Source organism: Phaethon lepturus, unplaced genomic scaffold (assembly GCF_000687285.1).
Source record: "Phaethon lepturus isolate BGI_N335 unplaced genomic scaffold, ASM68728v1 scaffold7856, whole genome shotgun sequence".
Lineage (NCBI taxonomy): Eukaryota > Metazoa > Chordata > Aves > Phaethontiformes > Phaethontidae > Phaethon > Phaethon lepturus.
The window spans coordinates 83779-105106 of record NW_010545497.1 but is presented as its reverse complement, the minus strand read 5'-3'; the positions used below and the strand labels follow the sequence as shown (position 1 = coordinate 105106).

General features: G+C 39.2%; 1 protein-coding gene across 1 annotated transcript in view; it reads left to right on the top strand.

Moving 5' to 3' along the window:
• Nucleotides 1-8600: 8600 nt before the first annotated feature.
• Nucleotides 8601-21328, top strand: part of FAT4 (FAT atypical cadherin 4) — a 72599-nt gene continuing 59871 nt past the window's right edge. Inside the window, exons 1-4 of the mRNA XM_010288961.1 lie at nucleotides 8601-8606; nucleotides 9658-9789; nucleotides 14184-14445; nucleotides 16958-17308. Of these exons, the coding sequence (XP_010287263.1) occupies nucleotides 8601-8606; nucleotides 9658-9789; nucleotides 14184-14445; nucleotides 16958-17308 (751 nt within the window). The remainder of the gene's footprint in view (nucleotides 8607-9657; nucleotides 9790-14183; nucleotides 14446-16957; nucleotides 17309-21328) is intronic.

Below are 21328 nucleotides of genomic sequence, written 5' to 3'. Positions count from 1 at the left end.
GCACCCCATCCTCAGCAAGCCTTTGCAGGTGTTTTGGGGCTGGGAGCGGAGGTACCGATGTCCTGTCCTGGCTAGTGGCCTTCTCCTGGGTCGGCAGAAGTAGTTGCCTGTGTTGGCGGAATGCCGTCAGCCGTGGCTGCATGTATGTAACGCACACGAGCTATAAGTGACCAGTAACTGAAACATAGCCTGAATTGTTTGCTTTATTTGCCCTTTCTCAAGATTTGAATATCCGACCCTTCCTTTCCCTGTGCCCCAGGGTGTGTAACACAACATTGTGACAAATCTTTGCCCAGAGTGACCTGACAGGGTATCTGAACACGTGAATGGCTTGGTTGAAGTGGAGGGAGTCAGTCTGGGGAACCTGGAGAGCTTCTTTGCTTCTGCCTTGGACCAGGAAGCCACTGAGTGGGGGGACGAGCGCCCGGGTCTAGTGCTCATTTCATTAACGTCTGGGTCAGGGTGTTGCTTCTGTCCACTTCTGTGATGTATGGTAGGCATCCGAAGAGTAAGTGCTGCAAATAACAGTTTCTGAAGTTAATTTCTGTATGCTGCTCTGGTGTTTATTCATCTGTTTCCGTAGAGGGACAGGATTTATCATCCACATGTGTTTACTCATGGGCTAATAACGCCGTTTCCCCTGTCGCTGGTTTTAATGAATATTCTGCCCAGGTGCTGATGGACCCCTAGCATGAATGGATAAATCATACTGCATGTTTGCTAGAAGTGGTATTTGCAGTGCACTCACAAGAACGAACCATTTCTTTTCAGTGGCAGTATCATCTGGACTTTGCCAAAAAGTTAGATGTAACCACAGTAGGTTATGCGTTTCCAGACAATGTCTTATTGTCTGCATAGGCAAGCACGGGCTGACAAAGAGACCTTGCATACCTACTTAGAATCAAGATTAAATTACCAACCTTTTTGGCATTTTTATGTAAGATGTTCTTTATTATGATCTTCTCATAGCTAAAGTATGAGTCACTTGCAAGCCGTAATAGATTTTGGCTATGCTGCATGATGAAGTGTTCTGGATGCAGTAAAACATTTAATCAAGACTCCAGGCAGTGCAACTCCCAGTGGTCACCTTAACCAAAAAAAAAAAAAAAAAAAAAAAAGAAAAAAAAAAAAGGAAGGGAGAGAAAAAAGAAACAAATTATGGCACCTTTTCTTTGCAGCACTAAGATGAGTATTTGCTAGGGACAACACAAGAAAGTGACATCTTTTTAATTTTAAATACTGATGAATGCAGATTTACACCTGATTTAGACTAGATCTAAGGAAGAAATTTTTCACTATGAGGGTAGTGAACCACTGGCACAAGTTGCCCAGGGAGGTGGTAGATGCCCCATCCCTGGAAACATTCCAGGTCAGGCTGGATGGGGCTCTGAGCAACCTGATCTAGGTGAAGATGTCCCTGCTCACTGCAGGGAGGCTGTACTAGATGACCTTTAAAAGGTCCCTTCCAACCCAAATTATTCTACGATTCTATGATTTTTCTGATAGTGTTAGTTAAATCACTGAGTTGTTGAAAGCACTCTGATCTCCCGCATTTTTTAGAAAATATTGATGCTTCATAAAAGCAAGTTGATTGCAAAGCATCAAATCGCCGTAATAAAGTGTACTTTACAATATGATTTTAATTTCAAGAAAGTTATGTTGTGTTAAAATACCGGAATTAGAGCCCACAGATTAAAATTACCTGGGAAATTCCAACATTACATATAAATCTTATTAATCATGTTTCCATGCATGTTTGTTTAATGGAGAAAAGGAAACGTTAACAAAATGCATTGAGCTCTAAATTTCCAAACAATTTCAAGGCTGGTAATCAGTAGCAATTCCTGATTTTGTGAGGGAAAAGGAAATATTGCTAAAATCCCTATTTTAGATGGGCTCAAACTGTTGTCTTCTGCTGCACTGGGGTGATTGGAGTGGGCAGTCATATAGTCCAGGACAGCTTTCATATCCTCTCTTTTGTTAAGGTACTCTTGAGCTCAGACATCGAAATTAAGTCTTGGGCCCTCATCTCCTTCTGTGGAGAGATCCTAATTATCTAAGGTCTCAGTGTATGGCTGACACATCCATTTATTGCATAAGTGCTTGTCACCATTACCTAATATTAGGGACTTTCTTTGAGATGTACTAGAAAGAGTTTGGATTATATTCACTACTCTGATATTTTTTTTCAACGATGTTACCCCAAAACTCAAAGGTCAAGTGGCTGTTGCTGCCCCCAAACATTCAAACTTGTCTTTTTTTTTTTTTTTTTTTTCCAAATAGTACCTTTTTAGAGTTGGGTGGGGAGTTTTTTCCACGTTTTCTCCTCAGCTGCAATCTTCCCACTGTTAATAGTGGGATTCTTAACAACTTTTTTATTTCTATTTAACAGGTTTGCTGGCCTGCAGCACAATAGACTAATGCGATTTTTATTGTACTAGCATGCACTGGGATTGTTTGCCTCCTGGAAAATGGGATGTTCAGATGCCTCATTCAGCCTCTGCCTAAGCAAAAGCTATTGCCTTGTCCCAAGATATTTTCTTTATAAACGGGCTTTCCATCTTGTTGTGGAAATTGTAAATATGCATGGTCTGTAGTTAAAGTTTTCCACCTTCCTGAGCTCTGCTATTATTGGTTATTCAAGTAATTTTAAAATATGTTTATTTTTTGCCCCCAGTACTTAGAGCAAGCTGGGAAACTGCTTCAGGATAGCCTATGGGTTTTTATCATTATTAGAAACATTCTTTTAGAGATTTTCTAGGGATATCAAGATATATAGATATATCTCTCTATATATATATCTATATATAAAATATTTTTTTTTTCTTTTCTTTCTGGAAATGCATTTTTGCTTGCTTCTATTCTGATCCTTCTGTTCCCCTCACAGTTCAGAGGAAGCACACACACACTGGTCCTGCAAACACTTAGTATAACCATAAGTTCACTGATGTGAGTAGCCAATATGATTACTCACACCAATAAAAAAGGAATCTACACATACATATGTGTTTTTCAGAATTAGTGAAGCATTGTTTGCTGGATGAATAAAAAGGCCGAAGTGATGGAGGCAGGAGAAAAATTACTAGTGTTGGCCAGGTTCTTCAGTTAGTTACATGGATGTGATAAATTAATAGCTGAATTTTTCTCTTTTATCATGATGAATGATATTATTTAGAATATTTACGAAGGGATGGGGAATAGAATCCTTTCACTTTTATACTGTTGAAATTGATAACGCACTTCCACGGTCTCCAGCAAAGAAGAATAAGCCCCTTAATCTTTTTAATATGAAGGATCATATAATGGCTTAAGCATAAACGAGTCTTCAGAGCGATGTGTGCCGGTGCTGCCTGTAGGTTATTAGATGGTAACTCTTGAGAGAGGCAATGAACATCATGGCAGCAAGCACAAGGGGAAGAAGAATGGCTCAACAACATATAAACTGAAAGAAAAGCTGTTGCCTTTCCACTCTGTTTGATCTTTAATCAAATAGCTGTAGCGTTTGAAGAAGTATCGAACATGTGAGACATCTGGGAGTTCCTTTCTTCTTAGATCGTGTTCTATCTATAGATCTCTGATTGAGCGTGTAACATGGATAGAGTGGCTACAAGCAAGAATTACTGCATGCATTTGGGGACTCCCGGTGAAACTTGCTTCTGCCACATGAGCTCATTCAAGTTTCCCGTGGCATCTTTTTTTCCCCTCATTTTCATTTGGTAGATGGAAGAACTTTAGAAAAGTTTTCTGTCTATAAACCCCACCTCACCTTGAAATAGAAGAAAAATAAATGTTAAAAAGTGTAATAAAACAGAGGGATAAGTTCTGGCTAAATGAGCTGATTGGTTTATAGAAGGTGTTACGATTGGATAGAATTTGGCACATTGCCTTCCAATGCAATGTTTTATTTTACATACCTTTGTATCTCATAAACCCAGTAAGTTTGGTCACTAAAATAATTTCTTGTTAAGCTTTTTATGTTGAGCATGGAATTTGTCTAGCCTGTTCAGTCATACTTGTCTGGGGTACTAGTATTTTTGAAGTGGATTGGTTCTTTTGCTCTAAGAAAAGAAACTTTGTCTTTTAGCAACTGTTTCTTAATTCAACAAATTATGTTGAATAAGTATTCCATAAGTATTCTAGAAGAATAGATTATTCAAACTAAAACTCATATTAATTTTGGTTTAACCAAAAAATAATCTTTCTTTTTCTAGGTTTCCATCATAATTGAGTTTCTCCTTCCCCCCTGCTAGAATAAATTGTTTTCAGATCTGTGTAGAAAGTATGAAGCTGTTGAAGACTTTACACTGCAGCATCACTCTTTGTAAAGAGTCTCTTTCATAAATGCTATCAGTTAATTGAAAGAGGGTTTTTTCGACTTTCTTCAGAGTAAAGACAGCATTTTGAAACAATAACAAGTTTCCGAGTGACTTCTTGTGTTCAGGTTCATGCCCTAAATGCTCAAATAGATACTGTATACTTTATGAAGTAAGATCCTGGTATGATTCCTTATACCTGTTAAGACCTGAGGTTTGTCTGAAATAAAAAACCTCAGATTTTTCTTACATCTACGTTTAAAGTCAATTGAGGCAAAACTGTTTGAGGTTACTGCTGCCCTGCTGCAATCTGTTCTGAATTTGTTTATGCAGAAAAAACACAAGAGACTAATTTGAGCAGCAAATAAGAATCCAAACAAGATCAAGGTAATTAAAACTTCATCTGCTCTGAAAATGTCCGCAACAGCAGGCTGCAGCAATCAAATTGTCGCAGATCAGGACGGGTTGACCATCTGTATTAGTGGCAGGAGCATGGCATTATTGTGAGAATATTACTAAGCTTGCAGAATGAGAAATTTGATTCAGACACAGGGAAATTTGTGGTATTGTTTGATTCACTGCTTTTGCTAATATCTGTGGTTTGTTGTATGTCTGTATTTTTGCATCTTAGTTTAATATAGGTTGAATCGAACACAAAACAAACATACAAACAAACAAAAAACCCCCAAACAAAAAACACCACCCAAAGATAGTTTGCATAGAAATTGATATGTAAAATTATTGTGGTTATTTTACAAATAAGCAACGTGTATTTTTCTGAAGTATAAACATTGAGGGAAAACTTTAATTTTCAGTCTTTTTTCTAGATGCATTAAACATGTGAGGGAAAAGCATTTTTCTGGAATTTGTACAAGAGTCGAGTCATTTTGTGGAGATGTACACACACACATGGATAGAACAAAGCTTTCTGATTTTTTCATTTCCCCTTGAACAAATAAAGCAAGGCAATATTCTGAATCTATTAATCAGTTTTCCATCACAGTCTTAACAGATTTAGAAGTGTCTGTGACTGTTTATGTTCCCATGGCTTCTGCAGAAATTCAAGGCTGTTCAGAGGAGCAAAGCCCACATCAGTGCCTGGACCACCGGAGAGTGCAATTTAGAGAATTAAAAGGTGCAAATGTGTTGGCAAACATGCCTCACTACCTTTGCTGCTGCTGTATTTTATTATATTTGAGTCCTGAGTGACAGTAAGAATTTTTGCGTCCTATATTAAAGGTACTGCTGATATAAATGGGAATTGAGGATTTGTCAGATGGGAAGTTGTGAAAGTGTTTGGTCGGACACTGGCCGTACTGCAGTACTTGGAGCGGTCCGAGGAGCCCTCTCAGGTGACTGCTTTCTGCCTCTCACTTGCATGCTAGAGTTACATTGACTGACAGGTTTGAGGTCAGGCAAGAATATTCTCTATGGTGGATAGATTTGGAGAAGGTGGTGGTTGTCCCTTTCCATGTAGCCTGGACATGTTGCTTCCTACAGTTGTACAGATGTTGTCACCTAATGGTTCCTTCCTCTTCCAGGGACCAAGGTCTGGACAAATCCTTTAAGGTCCCTTTTTTCTTCCTGTGGCATATGTTGGGTTTTGAGGCCTTTGGCTTCCTAGAGATTTACTTTTGTACTTGCTGTTGTCACTGGTGGGTGTTTTGCCATCGGTGCAAGCTGGGAGCACAGCACGTGTTCTGTAGACCCTTCTGAACACAATGCCCATGGTACAGATGGCTGGTAATACTGCCATGACCACCTTGTCTTGCCTTCATTAAGTCTGAGGCAGAATTGCACACAATTATTAATTGGTAGCATGTGATATTAATCAAACTATGTATTCAAGAATCCAAGTGACACACATTGATATCTTTATGCAAATGTGGGATTAGAAAGATAGAGGCAGTTGATTAGGGAGAGATTTAGTTTAGATGTTTGATTAAAGCTTTGTGGATTTTTTCTTTTTCCTCCCCAGTGAAGATGTGATAAGGCATGCTGAAATCTTCCAGTGCCCTGTAGCAAGGAAAGACTTTGTGGTTGTGGTTTTCCTGTGAGTTTCTGCTTGGGGTTGGAACTTCTGAAAAAATTTCAAAGTGAAATTAATTTCTGAACTCCTGAATAGAAGATTGGACATTCAATTTGCACCTGAACTTGTTCAGGATGTACTCTTTCTTAAATGAGGCCTTTGGCATAAAACTTAATGGATTCTTTTGTTTTGAGGAAAATGTGAAGATTTTTCTTAAGTCTTTCTCAGAGATGTATTACTTGAGTGAAATTTCTGCAAATGGGCACATCCCAGGATCTTACTCCTTAGGTTTGCAGTACTATATGTAAGCGGAAGTACTAAGTTATAGTAGAAGTAAAAAGATAGCTTTACACGAGGATGCTAATTAGACTTAGCCAACAGTGATTTGTGAAGCAATATGCATTATCTAAGCCTTGTGGATAAATAGTAAATCACGGTATAAATGCTCTTTAAAAATACTGTGGTTTCTTTCTAAAAATTTTGCTTCCTTATTTGAGAATTTCTTATTTTTCCATGACCTAAAGAACTACTTCAGTATAAAATACATCTTTGTTTACTTGAGAGCTGATTTTTCAGGGTAAAATTACTTCCTCTATTTGAGGAATATATAATCTGAATTTATAATTAATTTATTTCGTCCCACAACCCTTAGCCATCTGTATTCCTGGGTTCTGACTATTTTACATTATGCAAGCTGTAGGCAATGCACAGCTCCTAACCCAAAACCCCATAAGTTGTCATATATTTTTCATATGATTTTTACAAAGGACAATCTCTCATCATGCAAATGGATTCTGCTGGTGAAATGTCACCTGCAGCTGAAACATTAGCTGTGCATGACATATATGGTATGAATAAATAAATTGCAGAGCTGCACAGCTGCTTTACTTTGAAACCATATCAGGGGAAATGCTATGCTTGGAGCAGAAGAGCATACATAGTTTGTTCTGCCAGTTTCTGGCAAGGATAGCTGGCAGAATCCTTCATCTGTCATTTCTACTGCGTGTCTCCCATTTCTATGATTGTCACCCAGATGCAGCAGTAACCATGAAAGCCATCATAGGCTGTTGTATTCTCTGAAAGTTTGTGTCTGGTTAGTCAGTTGTCGAATCACTGCTTGTGATGCTCTGGTCAGCTCTTCTTGTGCTTCTGTTGTCAGGGATTTAAATTTAACGATAAAACCTTCTGGGTTAATGTGTCTCAGGCCATGAAGTGTTTAGTGTACCATTTGTGAATGGCCAAAGGAATTAAATACTGTATAAATAAATAATGTCCTTCTCTAAAAGGCCATGTAAGGCCTACAGGACCAGTGTTTTGTCTGCACTTCCAGCAGATATATCTATAACATTAATGTAATATTTCCTCTGTATTTAAAGACACTTAAATTCTCTTTAATGCTGTGGAAAAGTTCTGGCAGGCTGACAGTAACAGTGACCTACTGCGGGCATAAATACCAAATGCAAACTGGAAGAAAAGAAAAAAGCTCACTTACTTGAGGTGACTGAGGATGGCTAAGATCCCCAGGTGGAAGGTGTCTCCCCATGTGGTGTATATACTGACCAGAGACCAATGTAACCATAATGTGTTCACAGTGGTCTAGATCTCTCCACCCTCTGAAGAAACCCCATTGAAAGAAAAATGCTTACTGGGGAAAGAGCTGAGCTCCTTGCAGCCTTCTCTGCATTAGAAATGTCCTCTGAGGCAGAAGAGATAGGTGTGTTAGGACCAAATATACTCTGAGTATTTACATGTCTACAGTGACTTATATTTTCAGGGACTTTGATGAAGGACAGTAGCCAGACACACCAAATATGTTCATCCACAAAGCCTAGCACTGGTGGAAGTGTTAGGCTTTCTGAAACAGTTGCCTTTGGGAGGACGGAAAGATGGACCTTCCTTTAGGACGTGGTCTCAAGAAGCCCACAGAGGACTGATGACCCTAGGGTGCAGCCACTAAGAGCTTGGGGAAAGATGCTCCAAGTGAGCCTGGGTGACTCAGTTGTTCTGTGGGGACAGCCAAACCTCTATCACTAAAGTGCTTATCTTTGGAATCATCCTGCTGATCAAGTCAGAATGTCTTGGCAATCGGTGGTCTGTATGAAAACAGAATGAAAAAAGAAAATATTATGGCAGGTGACTAGAAATAGTAAAAATCGCAGACTTCAGAACAACAGAAATATCTGTGTTGATTATATCCAGAGCAGCCTAACCCATATATTTTCAACTAAGTCCAGGGAGATCCCTTGTGGATAATGGCAATGCCGGTACTGTAGTGTAAATAATATTTTGTCTGTCAATCTAGGTTTCTTCTTTAAGTCATCCATACCTTTGCCTCCTTTCCTGTGTAACAGCCCTATCTGCCTTCCTCTAGTCCTTGACAAGCAATACAGACAGGCTTCCTTCATCTACGTGGTGTTCTCGTTAACAGGTCTTCAGATTTTGGTGGCCATTTAATATTTTGTGTCCAAAACAAGCCTTTTTTTCCATGATAAATGTAAAACAGCTGTGTCCTCTCTCTTTCGTTTTTTGAAATATTACTTGCCATACCCTGCAACAAGGGAAAATGGAGCTCTGCAGCTTTTTGAATTAGCATCAGCAGGGCAGCAATCTTGCATATTAAAAACTAGGAATAAATAACACACAACAACCTTTCAGAAACTATCATTACTACTTGGAAAAGCACACAAACATAGCTTGTGAAAAGAACATTTTTTTAGGTGTGCATAGGCATGGAGAGTAGATGCTAGGGGGTGCTTCTAACGTAACGTTTATGTTTGCAATTAGAGGAGAGCTTCGAGAGAGAGAAAAACAGATTATTTTTTAAAAAAATACAAAGCGCAGGGGTGTTTTTTCCTCCCTCAGAACGGAGAGTTGCCAATATATAAACATTTCAGAGAGAATTTTACACCACCTCATCTTTATGTCAGGCAGCATTTAATGGTTGAATGATCTCCTGCCCCGGGACTTGGCAGCTATCCTCCAGGGGCTGACTTTGAGGATTACAATGACAGTCTGTCAGTGGATCTTTTCCAATATAAACTAGACTAGGACCATTTAAAATCAGTTGCTATCAACAAGTCAAATTAACTTTATTTATGTTAGAGGCTTTCCTGTGAGTATTTTATAACAATGTGGAATTTTAATATCCGGAGGGGCTTTTCCTGTTGTTGGTGTGATTTGGGAATGTTCTAATTCATGTGATTAAGAACAATTTACCTGAGTTCTTTCAAAATTATGTGCTTTGTAACGTTCAGGTCCAATCAGCATCTAACTCACAGTGCTTACCAACTTTTTGCAATTTCTGTTTTTTTACAGGTGGAAATAACACTTCAGGATATCAATGACAACCCACCAGTATTCCCCACAGATATGCTTGATCTGACTGTAGAAGAGAATATAGGAGATGGATCTAAAATATTGCAGCTGACAGCCATGGATGCAGATGAGGTAGGAGCATGGTTTTGTATTTGAATATCTGTACTAAAAATGCTATTCTGGAAATACATGTTTTGACCTGTTCCCTTATTCCCTTCGTGAGACCTTGGCCTTGGGAGTCATTGCAGTCATGCTTTAAACTGCGTTTGGCCCATTTACAAAACTGTATTTGGTATCACGAAGTCACACAGAGGCAAACACACAGGGGCAAGTGAGAAATACTCTATTACTTCTAGGCTGCTCAGTGGTTTGTATGTAATGAGTTAATGTTTTGCTAACATCTCTTAATGAGTGGTTCCACTAATGGCAAGAAAAGCCCCATGTTTTGGTTTTAGATTGTCTTGTTGTTATCAGTCTGTCCTGCTTTCAGCTGGGATAGAGTTAATTTTCTTCCTAGTAGCTGGTATAGTGCTGTGTTTTGGATTTAGTATGAGAATAATGTTGGTGACACCTGGATGTTTTAGTTGTTGCTAAGTAGTTGTAGAGCTTATACTCGGTCAAGGACGTTTCAGCTTCCCCAGCTCTGCCAGTGAGGAGGTGCACAAGGAGCTGGGAGGGGGCACAGCCAGGACAGCTGACCCAGCCTGGCCAAAAGGATGTTCCCTACCGTATGCAGCATATTCCATATATAAACTGGGGATGGCTGGGGGTGGGAATCGTTGCTCGGGGACGGGCTATCAGTCACTGGGTGGCGAGCAATTGTTGCATTGTGCATCACTTATTTTTGTATAGTCCTTAATCAGTAATTTTATTAATATTTCCTATTTCTTTGCTGTCCTATTAAACTGTTTTTATCTCAACCCATGAGGGTTTTTTTTTCTGATTCTGTCCCCCATTCCACCTGGGGAGGGGGAGGCTAGTGAGTGGCTGCCTGGTGCTTAGTTGCCGGCTGGGGCTAAACCATGACATGGTCTCATCATACACTGTACCCGATGAATTGGGGAAGGTGCTGGACTGCCCAGCTTGTGATAAAGATTTATTGGCATTCAGTTTAAGACTGCAGCTTGAGTTCTAAACTAACTTTGAAGCAGAGATGTTGTAGTTGAGCCCAGTTTCAAAGGGTGTGAAAAATTAATGTGAGACAAGCCTTGAAGAACAAGAATACTTTTGATAATGCCTGCTTCCACTTTGACTAGAATTACTTAGTAGTATCCTTTCCTGAAGAAGGTTTTATTTCACCAAAAAGAGGAGAGAAGAAATAATGCTAAAATATGTGCTCTGTACATGAACTGGTTTACAAATTCATTTTGCCCACTTAGATTCATTACTGTGATGATGCTGCAACTGAGGAGTTATTAAGAAATTAGCAAAAGTCTTTGAGCAACTGATGTTAAACTGTTGGCCAATTGGCTTAGTAAGGGATATTGCAGTCTTGTTGTATGCATCAAATATATCCACATACAATTTAATGTATTTATTTCTTTTGGAAAGTAAGTTATGAGAGTGTTAATCATATTGTTTCATTCACTTGAACTGATTCTTTCCACTGGGGAAAGGCCTAAAAAGTCGATATGAGCATGCAAGGAAGTTTGTGTTGTCATTAAAATATAGGGTTACACTTGAAAACAACGAGCAATTCTTGCATTCAAATAATAAGGTAATTCAACCCCCTCAAGCAAATTGTATTTCTGGACTTCTTTGTGTTAGCTTGGTTAGTTGTCCTGTGATTGTTAATTGGTGCACTTAATCTTATTACTACAGAGAGAACCACTGGAGCACCCCCAGGAATGGTACGAATGTGATATGAACTTTTTGTTCTTCCCTTCCTTTTCTGGTAGCAACCTGACATACAGACAAATATAGGATTTTGGAAAGGTGCATGACTGTAACAAAAAGTATTTTGTTACAAAGACTGTTTGGCTTCAGTTCAGGAAGAAGTAAATATTGAACTACCGCACTGTCTGGAGTTGACATACTTGCCTTTCCCTCCCACTCCCCATCCCTCTTTGAAGTTGAGGGCATAGTGAATGCTCCCTGTTTTTCATATAATAGTCCTGTGACATTATACTTTTCCGGCTGCTTTCTTTGCACATGCAACCCGTAAATACAGCTCAGTAAAACAGCATGCTGCCTTTGCTACATGCACAGGTGCTTTCAGAATCAAAGTTCTAGCTTGAAAAGGGTAAGTGACAGAACCCTTAAAACTCACGGCTGAGTTGTGTACAAGAACCCCTCTTACAAATATTTTAAAATGGTAGTATGAAGGCAGCAAATTTCAAACCCTTGTCTGTTACAAGGACATTGTATAGATCTGAGAAAAGATGTCAAGGCATTCTCTACGTGCTAAGTGGTACCAAAGGCTTTAACAATTACAACAGCTTCTGGTGCTTTGCAACTTTTTAAAGTCAGTTTTTAATGGGAAATTTTTATACAGCTTTTTAATAGATTTTACATATCTGTATTTCATTTTGGTTCTCACCTAACTCATGTAAAGTTACTAACTTGATTAAACCAGTATCATGTGTAGCTGTGGTTTTAGCTGCGCTCTATTAGGAGGATGCTGGCTAGTCAAACAAGTGGTGAATAATGTGGTCATCTCTGAAATCTTAAATTTGCATCAGATGTTTTTGCTAAGCCACACAATTGCAGGAAAGTGTGTGATGTCCCCAGGTACACCTGAGCACACAGATGCTGTGTACACTGAAGCACTGTGTGCAGCTCTTCAGGGCTGGGCACCCGTAGAAGCTTGTTTTCTTTCTAAATTTCATTTTATCAGTTAGCTCAGTCTGACTCTGTGAAACAACACTCCAGAGAAAAAGCTTGGCAAGAGGCACTCTTATAAGGTCAGGTAACTAATGCTTGTCTTGCCTCTCACAAATACGAGCAGGTGTTTATCTCTGTTAATTTGCTTTTTTTAGGCAAGAGTGTTTGAAACAGCTGTAGAATTTCTTTCCCCTTGATCTCTTTGATCAGTTGTTCACTGCAGAAATGCCACCCGCATGCAAGCAGCAGTTTTCAGCTGTGAATCCTGAGCTCTGGCCTGGCACGAGGGCACAGTAAATACCTGCTCGCCCACCAAAATGCACTGCTGAGCATTATCATCACGTGGGGTATAGGTACATGTATCCGATATTGTAGGTTACCAAACCTTCAGTGCGCTTAAGCGTGTCTGGGAAAAAGAAGGACGTCACCCCGGGATATTAGGTCTCTTTCTGTTTTCCCTTAAAGACCAATGTCAGTCTGCTAAGAACCAAAATTTATAACTGAGTACTGGCTTTTCAGGGAAATGTCACCCAAGCTGGTGCTGGGCGCTCTAGCCAGCTGCGTATATCCCCAGGACCACCCTCTTGCTGCAGTGTCATGCTGCACAACCCATCCCCAGGAGGTGGATGAAAACAAAGCTCAGGCAGCATCCCTTTTTCTCAGAAACCTCAGTGCTCCTCAGAGCTAAGATCTGTAAGGCGGATTGATTTTCTCGCTGGTAATCAATGATACAGACTGGATGCAGGTGACTTGTCTTGGTGTTTGTGATGGGGTAGGGCTGAGGCAAAATGCACCGTGTCGATGTTTTTTGAATGGAAGTTTCCATATTTTTTTTTTTTCTTAAGTTTTATGTTCAACCTTTAAGGGGGAAAAAAAAAGTTACTGTTTTTTCTGTGTAAAATCACTTTTCCTTAATTTTCCTTTTAACCAAAATGCTCGAAGTCCATATGAATCCTTTTTTTTTCCAAGGACAAATGAGATACTTTGACCCAAAAGCAAATGCTTTTGACTTCCAGCACAACCCAAGGGATCAGAACTGTGATTTTAATGACACATGTTTTGTCAATTTGGGGCTGTTTATTTACAGGGATAAATGTATTTCCATGCAGAAAGTAGCCTTTGAGGGTCTGCTGCAAGCACAGCTCCTGTGAGTTTCTCCTGACCGGGAGCTGCAGCTCTTGCCATGCGTGCTGGCTGGTGGAGCTGCCGTGTGGCCACTCGTGGTCCTCCCTCCTTGCATCCTTCCCTCTCCTCCTCCCTCCATCCCACCTCCAGAGAGCAGGAAAGGCAGAGCTGATCCCACTGGCAGGGATTTAATTTAACCTTTGAATGTAGAACAAGAAGAACAAACACTGATCCCTGTTAAGAGGGGAGATGTTACACTGCTTAGTGATGCTGGCTTGAAATTAAAACAGGTATCAGAGCTTTATGGTATTGACTGGATGTGATCCTTTTATGAACAGTGGAGCAAAAAGTATCTGCTTAATTTCATCATTTCATGTCTCGTAAATAAAAACTGTGTGTGTATGCGTCTTTACTGGGGGACTGAAGCAGGGACTGGGCAGGAAGGCTGTTTATTAAAGGAAACTGTTCTGAAAAATATTTGCCAAGTGCAGTTACTGGAACGATTCTTGTCTTACTGAAAATTATGGTGTGGTTTTCCTGGCAAATAATGTGATTTGACCACTTCTGTTTTTACTTAGGGAGCCAATGCCCTTGTCACATATACTATTATCAGTGGTGCGGATGATAGCTTCCACATTGACCCTGAGTCAGGAGACCTGATAGCCACGAAGCGCCTGGACCGGGAGCGCCGCTCCAAGTACTCCTTGCTGGTTCGTGCTGATGACGGCCTGCAGTCCTCAGACATGAGAATAAACATCACTGTTAGCGATGTTAATGACCATATCCCCAGATTCTCCAAGCCAGTGTACTCCTTTGACATCCCAGAAGATGCCACTCCAGGTAAATAGGAAATGGCCCTAAAATGGACTGAATTTTTTAATTTTGTCAATCCAAATTGACTTGATGGGGAGGGGGTAGCAGACCTGTCTGACTTTGCCAGGAGGCAGAAGATGCTGAAAGCATTTGTCAGATGGGGTGGAGAGACAGAGAGAGTCGTGTCATGCTGGAATTCTGCTTGCTAGGAAATCTCTATCACTTGTGGGTTCAAATTTATTTTCAATAGGAAATAGAGGAATGGTTGCCACTCAGATAAATCCTAGATGTGGAGTAGGAATTACGCCTGTATCCTAATGCAAGCCTCTGAGTGCAACTACTTAAAAAATAGCAAGCAGAAAAGTAGGAGGAACAACTTACAGGATACAAACAGTGTAACCTATCATGAAAAAGATGTCATGGTGATGCTAGTATTGATTGAACCATCTTCAGTGAATATGGCTTACAGTACTTAATTAATCAAATGTAGGATCACAAAATGGGTGACCATGGAACAGCCAATCATGCACCTTAATAATATTCCCTACATGTGCTCAGTTACTAACCCTAACATCATATGTCCTTGATCTTACCCTTGACTCCTGTTTTTGACAAGATTTTTGTAGAAAATCTGATCTTTAGATAATTAATTCTGGTTCCTAAGTATGACCACTGACCTCTTAAGTCGTTTTCTTCTTTTAAAGCTTATGTTTTGATGTTTCAAAGTTAGGTCATAAGCTAGAAACTGTTTAGATCAAAAAAAAATTTTCAAAAGCTGTGCTATATTATATGTCTCCAGATGAGAAATTAATATTTCTCACAATAAATAGTTTCCAGTATTTTATACAGAATGCTAGTATAAAAGCAGTATCTGCTGGTATTAGTAACTGAAGCATTTTAGAAACTTGTTCTAAAACATGAATAAACAAAGGAGATGTAAATGACATGGTGATAGCTTTCAAACTTTTATTAGGGCTTTGACTTACAAGCGTGGGAGGCTCAGCTTGGGACAACCAAGATTACCCCCATGCCTCCAACTTTTGCACTCTGTCCCACAGTCACAGTCCCAAAATTGAGTGATGTTTTGCATTAAAGGATTACAGTGCAATCGGCTGTGCCTCAGGAATCTGATCTGGAAGTAATTGAGACGCCTGTGCAGCACGGGGCGGCTTGATTGCTGATCCCCAGCTATGCTCTTCTCTCTTGTCACTCAGAGTCCTGAGGCTGGGTCTGTTTTAGCAGGAATAACCCTGGAAATGGTAAGCATAATTCCCTCCACGTTAAGATGAGAGTTCTCTCCTTCATCATTTATGGGGTGTACATTTGTGCCTTATACCAGCTCAGCAGTAATGGATGCCAAAGGAAGAAACAGCCTGGTTCTATAATTGAAGTGCTGCAGCTTCTCCTGTTCTGCTCTCCAGCGGTCCCAGAGCAGCTGGCAGGCTCATCCGGAGGGGAAGCACTGCGAGGTCTCCTCTTCGGGGCTCCGTGCTCTATCCCAGAGAATAATCCCCCTTCCCCTTGCAGTCTGGCAGCCGTGATGGGGAATCGTATCTTCCCTGGGCCTCAGCACGGCTCTCTGCTGAGCTTCCCTCACCCTGCTGTGCTGCAAACTCGCTGGAGGGCTGATAATCCCATCCAGCTTCGGGACAGCCCTCTTCGCCAGTTAACGCACAATCAGCAACATTAAAGCATGAGGTAATCAAATGGATGTAAAAGATACCAGCATATTCAGCTGGATTAAAGGAAGTTGTAGCACTATTCTTAATTTGGATGATAAGCAGTTTTCATTATTGCATTGCTCGGAAATAGTTAACTGTGCTGCAACGCATGGAATTCATCTGCTTCCATGGAAAATAAATTAAATTATTTATTTTCTTGAAAATGAGCTGATCTTTAATTATAATTAGTGTTTGAAATACTAAAAAGTGACAATTTCCAAACTTTAGTAAGATAGGTCAGTCGTGCAAATGCACCTATGCAGAAATGAAAACAATGGCACAAATTCACAAGGAGTTGAATTTCAGAAAACAGTGAAGAATGGACCCCTATAAGGTTTCTGGTTTTCTAACTGCAGTTACCCTGTGAAGGCACTTTTTCAAAAAGTAGAGCTGGGATATTTGGTATGTACTGACATTTTGATTTCTGCATTTACAAAGAAATATCTAGAAGGTTTCAAAACTCATATTTGTCTGCGGGGAGGAGAGGGTCCTTTGAGCTATAGAGAGAAAATACCTAGCAAGAGAAAAGGTATTTTTTCTCCAATTGATATCTAATCTGGACATGTTCCCATTTAAAGATTAAAAACAAATGTTCCTGGCCATTTCTTGGGGTTTTTTTTAGTAGCCCTTTAAAATAAACATCATACTGAATACTGTTCCTCTCTGCTTTGAAAAACCTTTCATAGTCATTAGTCCTACAACACTGAGGCTTGAGTTTCTACCAGAGTATACAATTTATTGTACAGAGCTCCTTGATGATGAGCTGGTGAGCTGCCTTTTACGAGTGACTGATTTTGCTGTCCTGTCATCCTGCACAGGTTCCTTAGTGGCAGCCATTCTAGCCACTGATGATGACTCTGGTATCAACGGGGAAATCACGTACACTGTAAGTGAAGATGATGAAGAGGGTGTCTTCTTCCTGAACCCCATTACCGGAGTCTTCAACCTGACTCGCGCACTGGACTATGAAGCACAGCAGTATTACATTCTGACTGTCCGCGCGGAAGATGGGGGAGGCCAGTTTACTACCATCAGAGTGTACTTCAATATATTGGACATCAACGATAACCCACCAGTGTTCAGCATGACCTCATACAGCACGTCTTTGATGGAGAACCTGTCTCCAGGATCCGCTATTCTCAACTTCAGTGTCACTGATGCAGATGATGGTAGGCATTTCCTCATACTCTGTTTCTCTGATGATAAATATGTATTTCACCCTAACAACTTATTAAAAGATCTAGTAGAAAGGGCAAACTAGGACTATCCTTAGGATGCCATCATATGCTTAAATTCACTGCTTGCTGTGTAAATAGAAGTTATTTTTCTCATATTTCACATTAGGTTTACGTGGGTGGTTTCTTCCTTATTTTTGTTTGTGATAAATTAAAAATACAGTCAAATATTGCTTTTAACTGGTGTTGAAGAAATGAGTTGCAGAGCTGTATTTTACCTAGAGCATGTTACAGCAGTTGGAACATCATGATTTCTCCCTTGGTGCTTAGGTTGCACATTTAAATTAGACCTAAGTGTTCTTTCAGATGTTTTTTATCTTAAAGTATATAATATATTCTAAATGAGGTTCTGGCAGTATGACATGTCATCTGCAATCATCTTAAATGTACTGTAGCTTTTAAGTGTATCATGAAGACAATTGTGATCTACAGAGTATTGATAGTGGAGGTGAAAAAACTGATTAAAGAGGTAATGGGAAAATTTCTCATTAAAATAAGCTTTAATCTTGGGATTATTTATGGCATCTAGAAGGTGTTAATGTGTTGGACTGCGAAAGATACAATCTTTATAGCTTGCTTAACCATTTTGCCATACAATTTATGTCCAAGCAAGAATAATTATAGAATATGGACATAAAATACATAAAAATCATTCCATGGTGTACTATGATTTTTTTTTTGTCAGTTATAACTGACGTTAGTCAGTGTGACTTAATGCAAAATTGTTCATAACACTCATAGAGACTTTACAGGTGAAGGTTATTTTTGTGACATGTTAAGCAACCTTGTCTCCTCTCAGCTTGACACTGGCTCAGCAAAGCCCATAGAAATGTCTTAAATTGAAATGTGTGCTTCAAGCACAAAGCACCTACATGCTTTGAAGAATCCTAGTTGATTCACGTAAAACAACTAAGCTGATCAGGATTATTCAGTAAAACAGTTTTTCCTCAGGAAATGCTGAGTTGTTGAGCTCAAACATTTTTGTGGGGACATAAATTCTGTACTGATGGATAGAACTTTCCCTGGTAAAAATTGTGCGACTGGTTTTGAGGTCAAACTGAGAAAGTGAGAGAGAAGAGATTTCATAAGATAAGCCAACAAGTCAGAAATTGTAACTTGGTGATATTGGCTATGCTTGCATGGACCTTTCTCTCAGCACTCTTGTTAAAGCTTTTATTTTATGTAAACTAACTATAAATTGGGGGAGAATGTGCGCTTTCTTCATGCATACCCAGCGAAGGGTTTGTTCCTTCAGAACTGTAGATAAATGGGTTTGTCTCTTATCTTCTCTTTTATGTCTTATTTCCCTGTAAGAAGCACAATGGTTGGTTTCAAATCTTTTTGGAATTTAATTTCACTTAACCATTATGGGTCTGTTTTCCTTTTCTCTTGCACCTCATACATTAATTTCCATCTGCGTGGACATGAACTGTATCATAGCACTGACGTATCATTTTACATTCATCATGCACTCAATTATCAAGGAAGAAAATGAGTATTTGAGGAGCAATGCAATGAAAAGTCAGATATCTTGCCTTTTATATTTTCAGGCACACTTACTTTTCTAACAGATTGGATTTAAAATTAATAGGGCAGAAATTTCATTCCAAGAGCATGCCAGGTTGAGTTCCCCCATAGGACTGTAACTTCAGCAAATGTTATGATCTATTGGTGTTTCTGTTTCAAGCCCAAGCTTGTTATCCTGTGTCATCTTATATTTATCTAAAGTACAGAAATAGCTAGTACTGTACTCCTCTGCATGGGGCTCACAGATAATGCACGCAATGCACACAAATATAATTTTGTTATTTATGTTATATGATCCCATAGTTTGAAGGAGCTCTGAAAAGACATTGTTTTATAATGAGACATGGCTGTTGTTTTAGGATAAACACTGATAAAAGACAAAAATATGGTGATAGTGAAACTTCTTCCATTTTCATTTTCTTGTTTGACACACCCCTTGGGAAGCAGTAGCTGTTTGTCTCAGCTGGGACAGTTTCATGTACAGATACATAGTAAATATCATCTACAGCTCTTGGTTATTTACAGAGCAATAAAGAACTTAGTTCCCTTAAACACATTAATTTTGAGATTCAGATTTTATTTTTTTCCGTATTGAATTAACAGGAAAAATCAAAGCAGATGCTTGTCTATTTGTTAAAAATATGGCAAGATATTCCTTTAGGCACAAACTGATGGGATTTCCCAGTTAGTCTCTACAGGTGTTTACAGAATGGGGTGCGGGGGAAGTAGGATATTTTTCTTTTGTCGCATTAGTAAATAAATAAAAATAGAAACAAGACCTTTAAAAAAGCATCATCATGGAATTGGTGGCTCCATGTCTGAGCTCTCATTCAGGGTTTTATCAGATTAACCCTCAGATTAAATAAACCCAAAGCTCAGCAGAAAGGATGCCCCTACATTCTCCTTAAAAAAAAAAAGCCCAGCTCCAAACCTGGGGAGAGGGGATGGATGAGGTATACAATGCCAGCTTGGCATGATTAAAAGTAGTTCATTAAGTGGCAGTCATGGCTCCACTGATATTTAGGCAGCTCACCTTCTGCTTCACAGTTTAATCTCTATAAGCATTAGCAGCATCAAAACCTAGAGAATACAGGACAAGGAATGAGATGAGATAAGAAGAACATGGAGATGAGATAAGAAGGACAAGCAGTAAGCTTTATAGGAACAAGCACTACTATAAAAAACACTGGGAAAAAAGGGCATTTTTAAAAAATAATTTTACTCTGGAAGATCTGATTCCTACCCGTCTACAAAGTCTATTGGCAAAAATCTGGAATTGCCAGAAAATACTTTACTGAAATCAGAAGACTTTCATCGGTGTAATTAGTCCATTTGAAAATACACTGGAACAAAAAATAGAATAACATCAAACTTTCACAGTGCTTCACTTGATCAAAGTCATGTAGAAACAGTACTATCTGGTATATTAATGTGTTAATTTCTTTGCATTAAAATATTTTGTCTTTCATGTTTGATTCTATTTATTTTGTAATTAAGATCCTACAAGAGAAAAAAAGAGAGGGAAAGATGCCCATTAAAGTAGCCGCTGGCGGAAAGACAAGTAAGACTAGAGTTCCCAAGCCTTAGCATAATAAACAGAAGAGATTAATACATCTAATGCAGGAATAATTTTATTATCAAAGCAATTCAGTCAGAGGGAAAAGAACTTCTGAGTAAAAATGACAAAAGGCACAGAAAGTAATCAGCTACTTAAGCAGACAGCTTGGTTTCTTTGCATGAAAAAGCGAGTTTGAGGGCTAAATTAGTAGTGAACAGTCTGTTAATCTACTAATCCTAAATCACCGTCTTTATGACCCAAAACAAGAAAACAAAATTTTCAAAATTAATTAAAGTAGGAGTAAGATAGATAGATACATAGATATGCACACAGGTATGTATATTAATGAGAGAAGACTCATTTCAATTAGGTGTTCCCAAAAACTGGCTGTTTAGAGTGAACTCTGAAGTTGAAGCGGTAACATACATTTATTTCTTGTATGGCATATTTAAGGTCATTGCACAGCCTTGTCAAGATTCAGAATGCATTTCCCTTACCAGAATTATAAATCTCTCCCTTGACCATAATTGCTAGTTATGTTTCGATCATAAGATGAGGGCTGTTCATCTGATATTTTGGAATACCATGCCATATATGGGAAGCATACCTCTCCCCAGGATTCACTCTTGGCTTGCTCCAGCTAGGCCTGGGAGTTTCTGGTTGTGGCTTTTTTTTAATAGGGTGGAAGAATTCATGAAATAATTACATTAGTAATAACGTTGCTTAGTTGAACTGGGGAGAAAACAGTTGAGCTGGAGGAAAACAGCTGTTCCATGAGCAGCAGAACTATTGAGTCTTGGTTTCTAAAGGAAAACCCTTCAAAACTTTTATCTCTAACCATTGTAGATGAGGAAAAATTATACATGGTG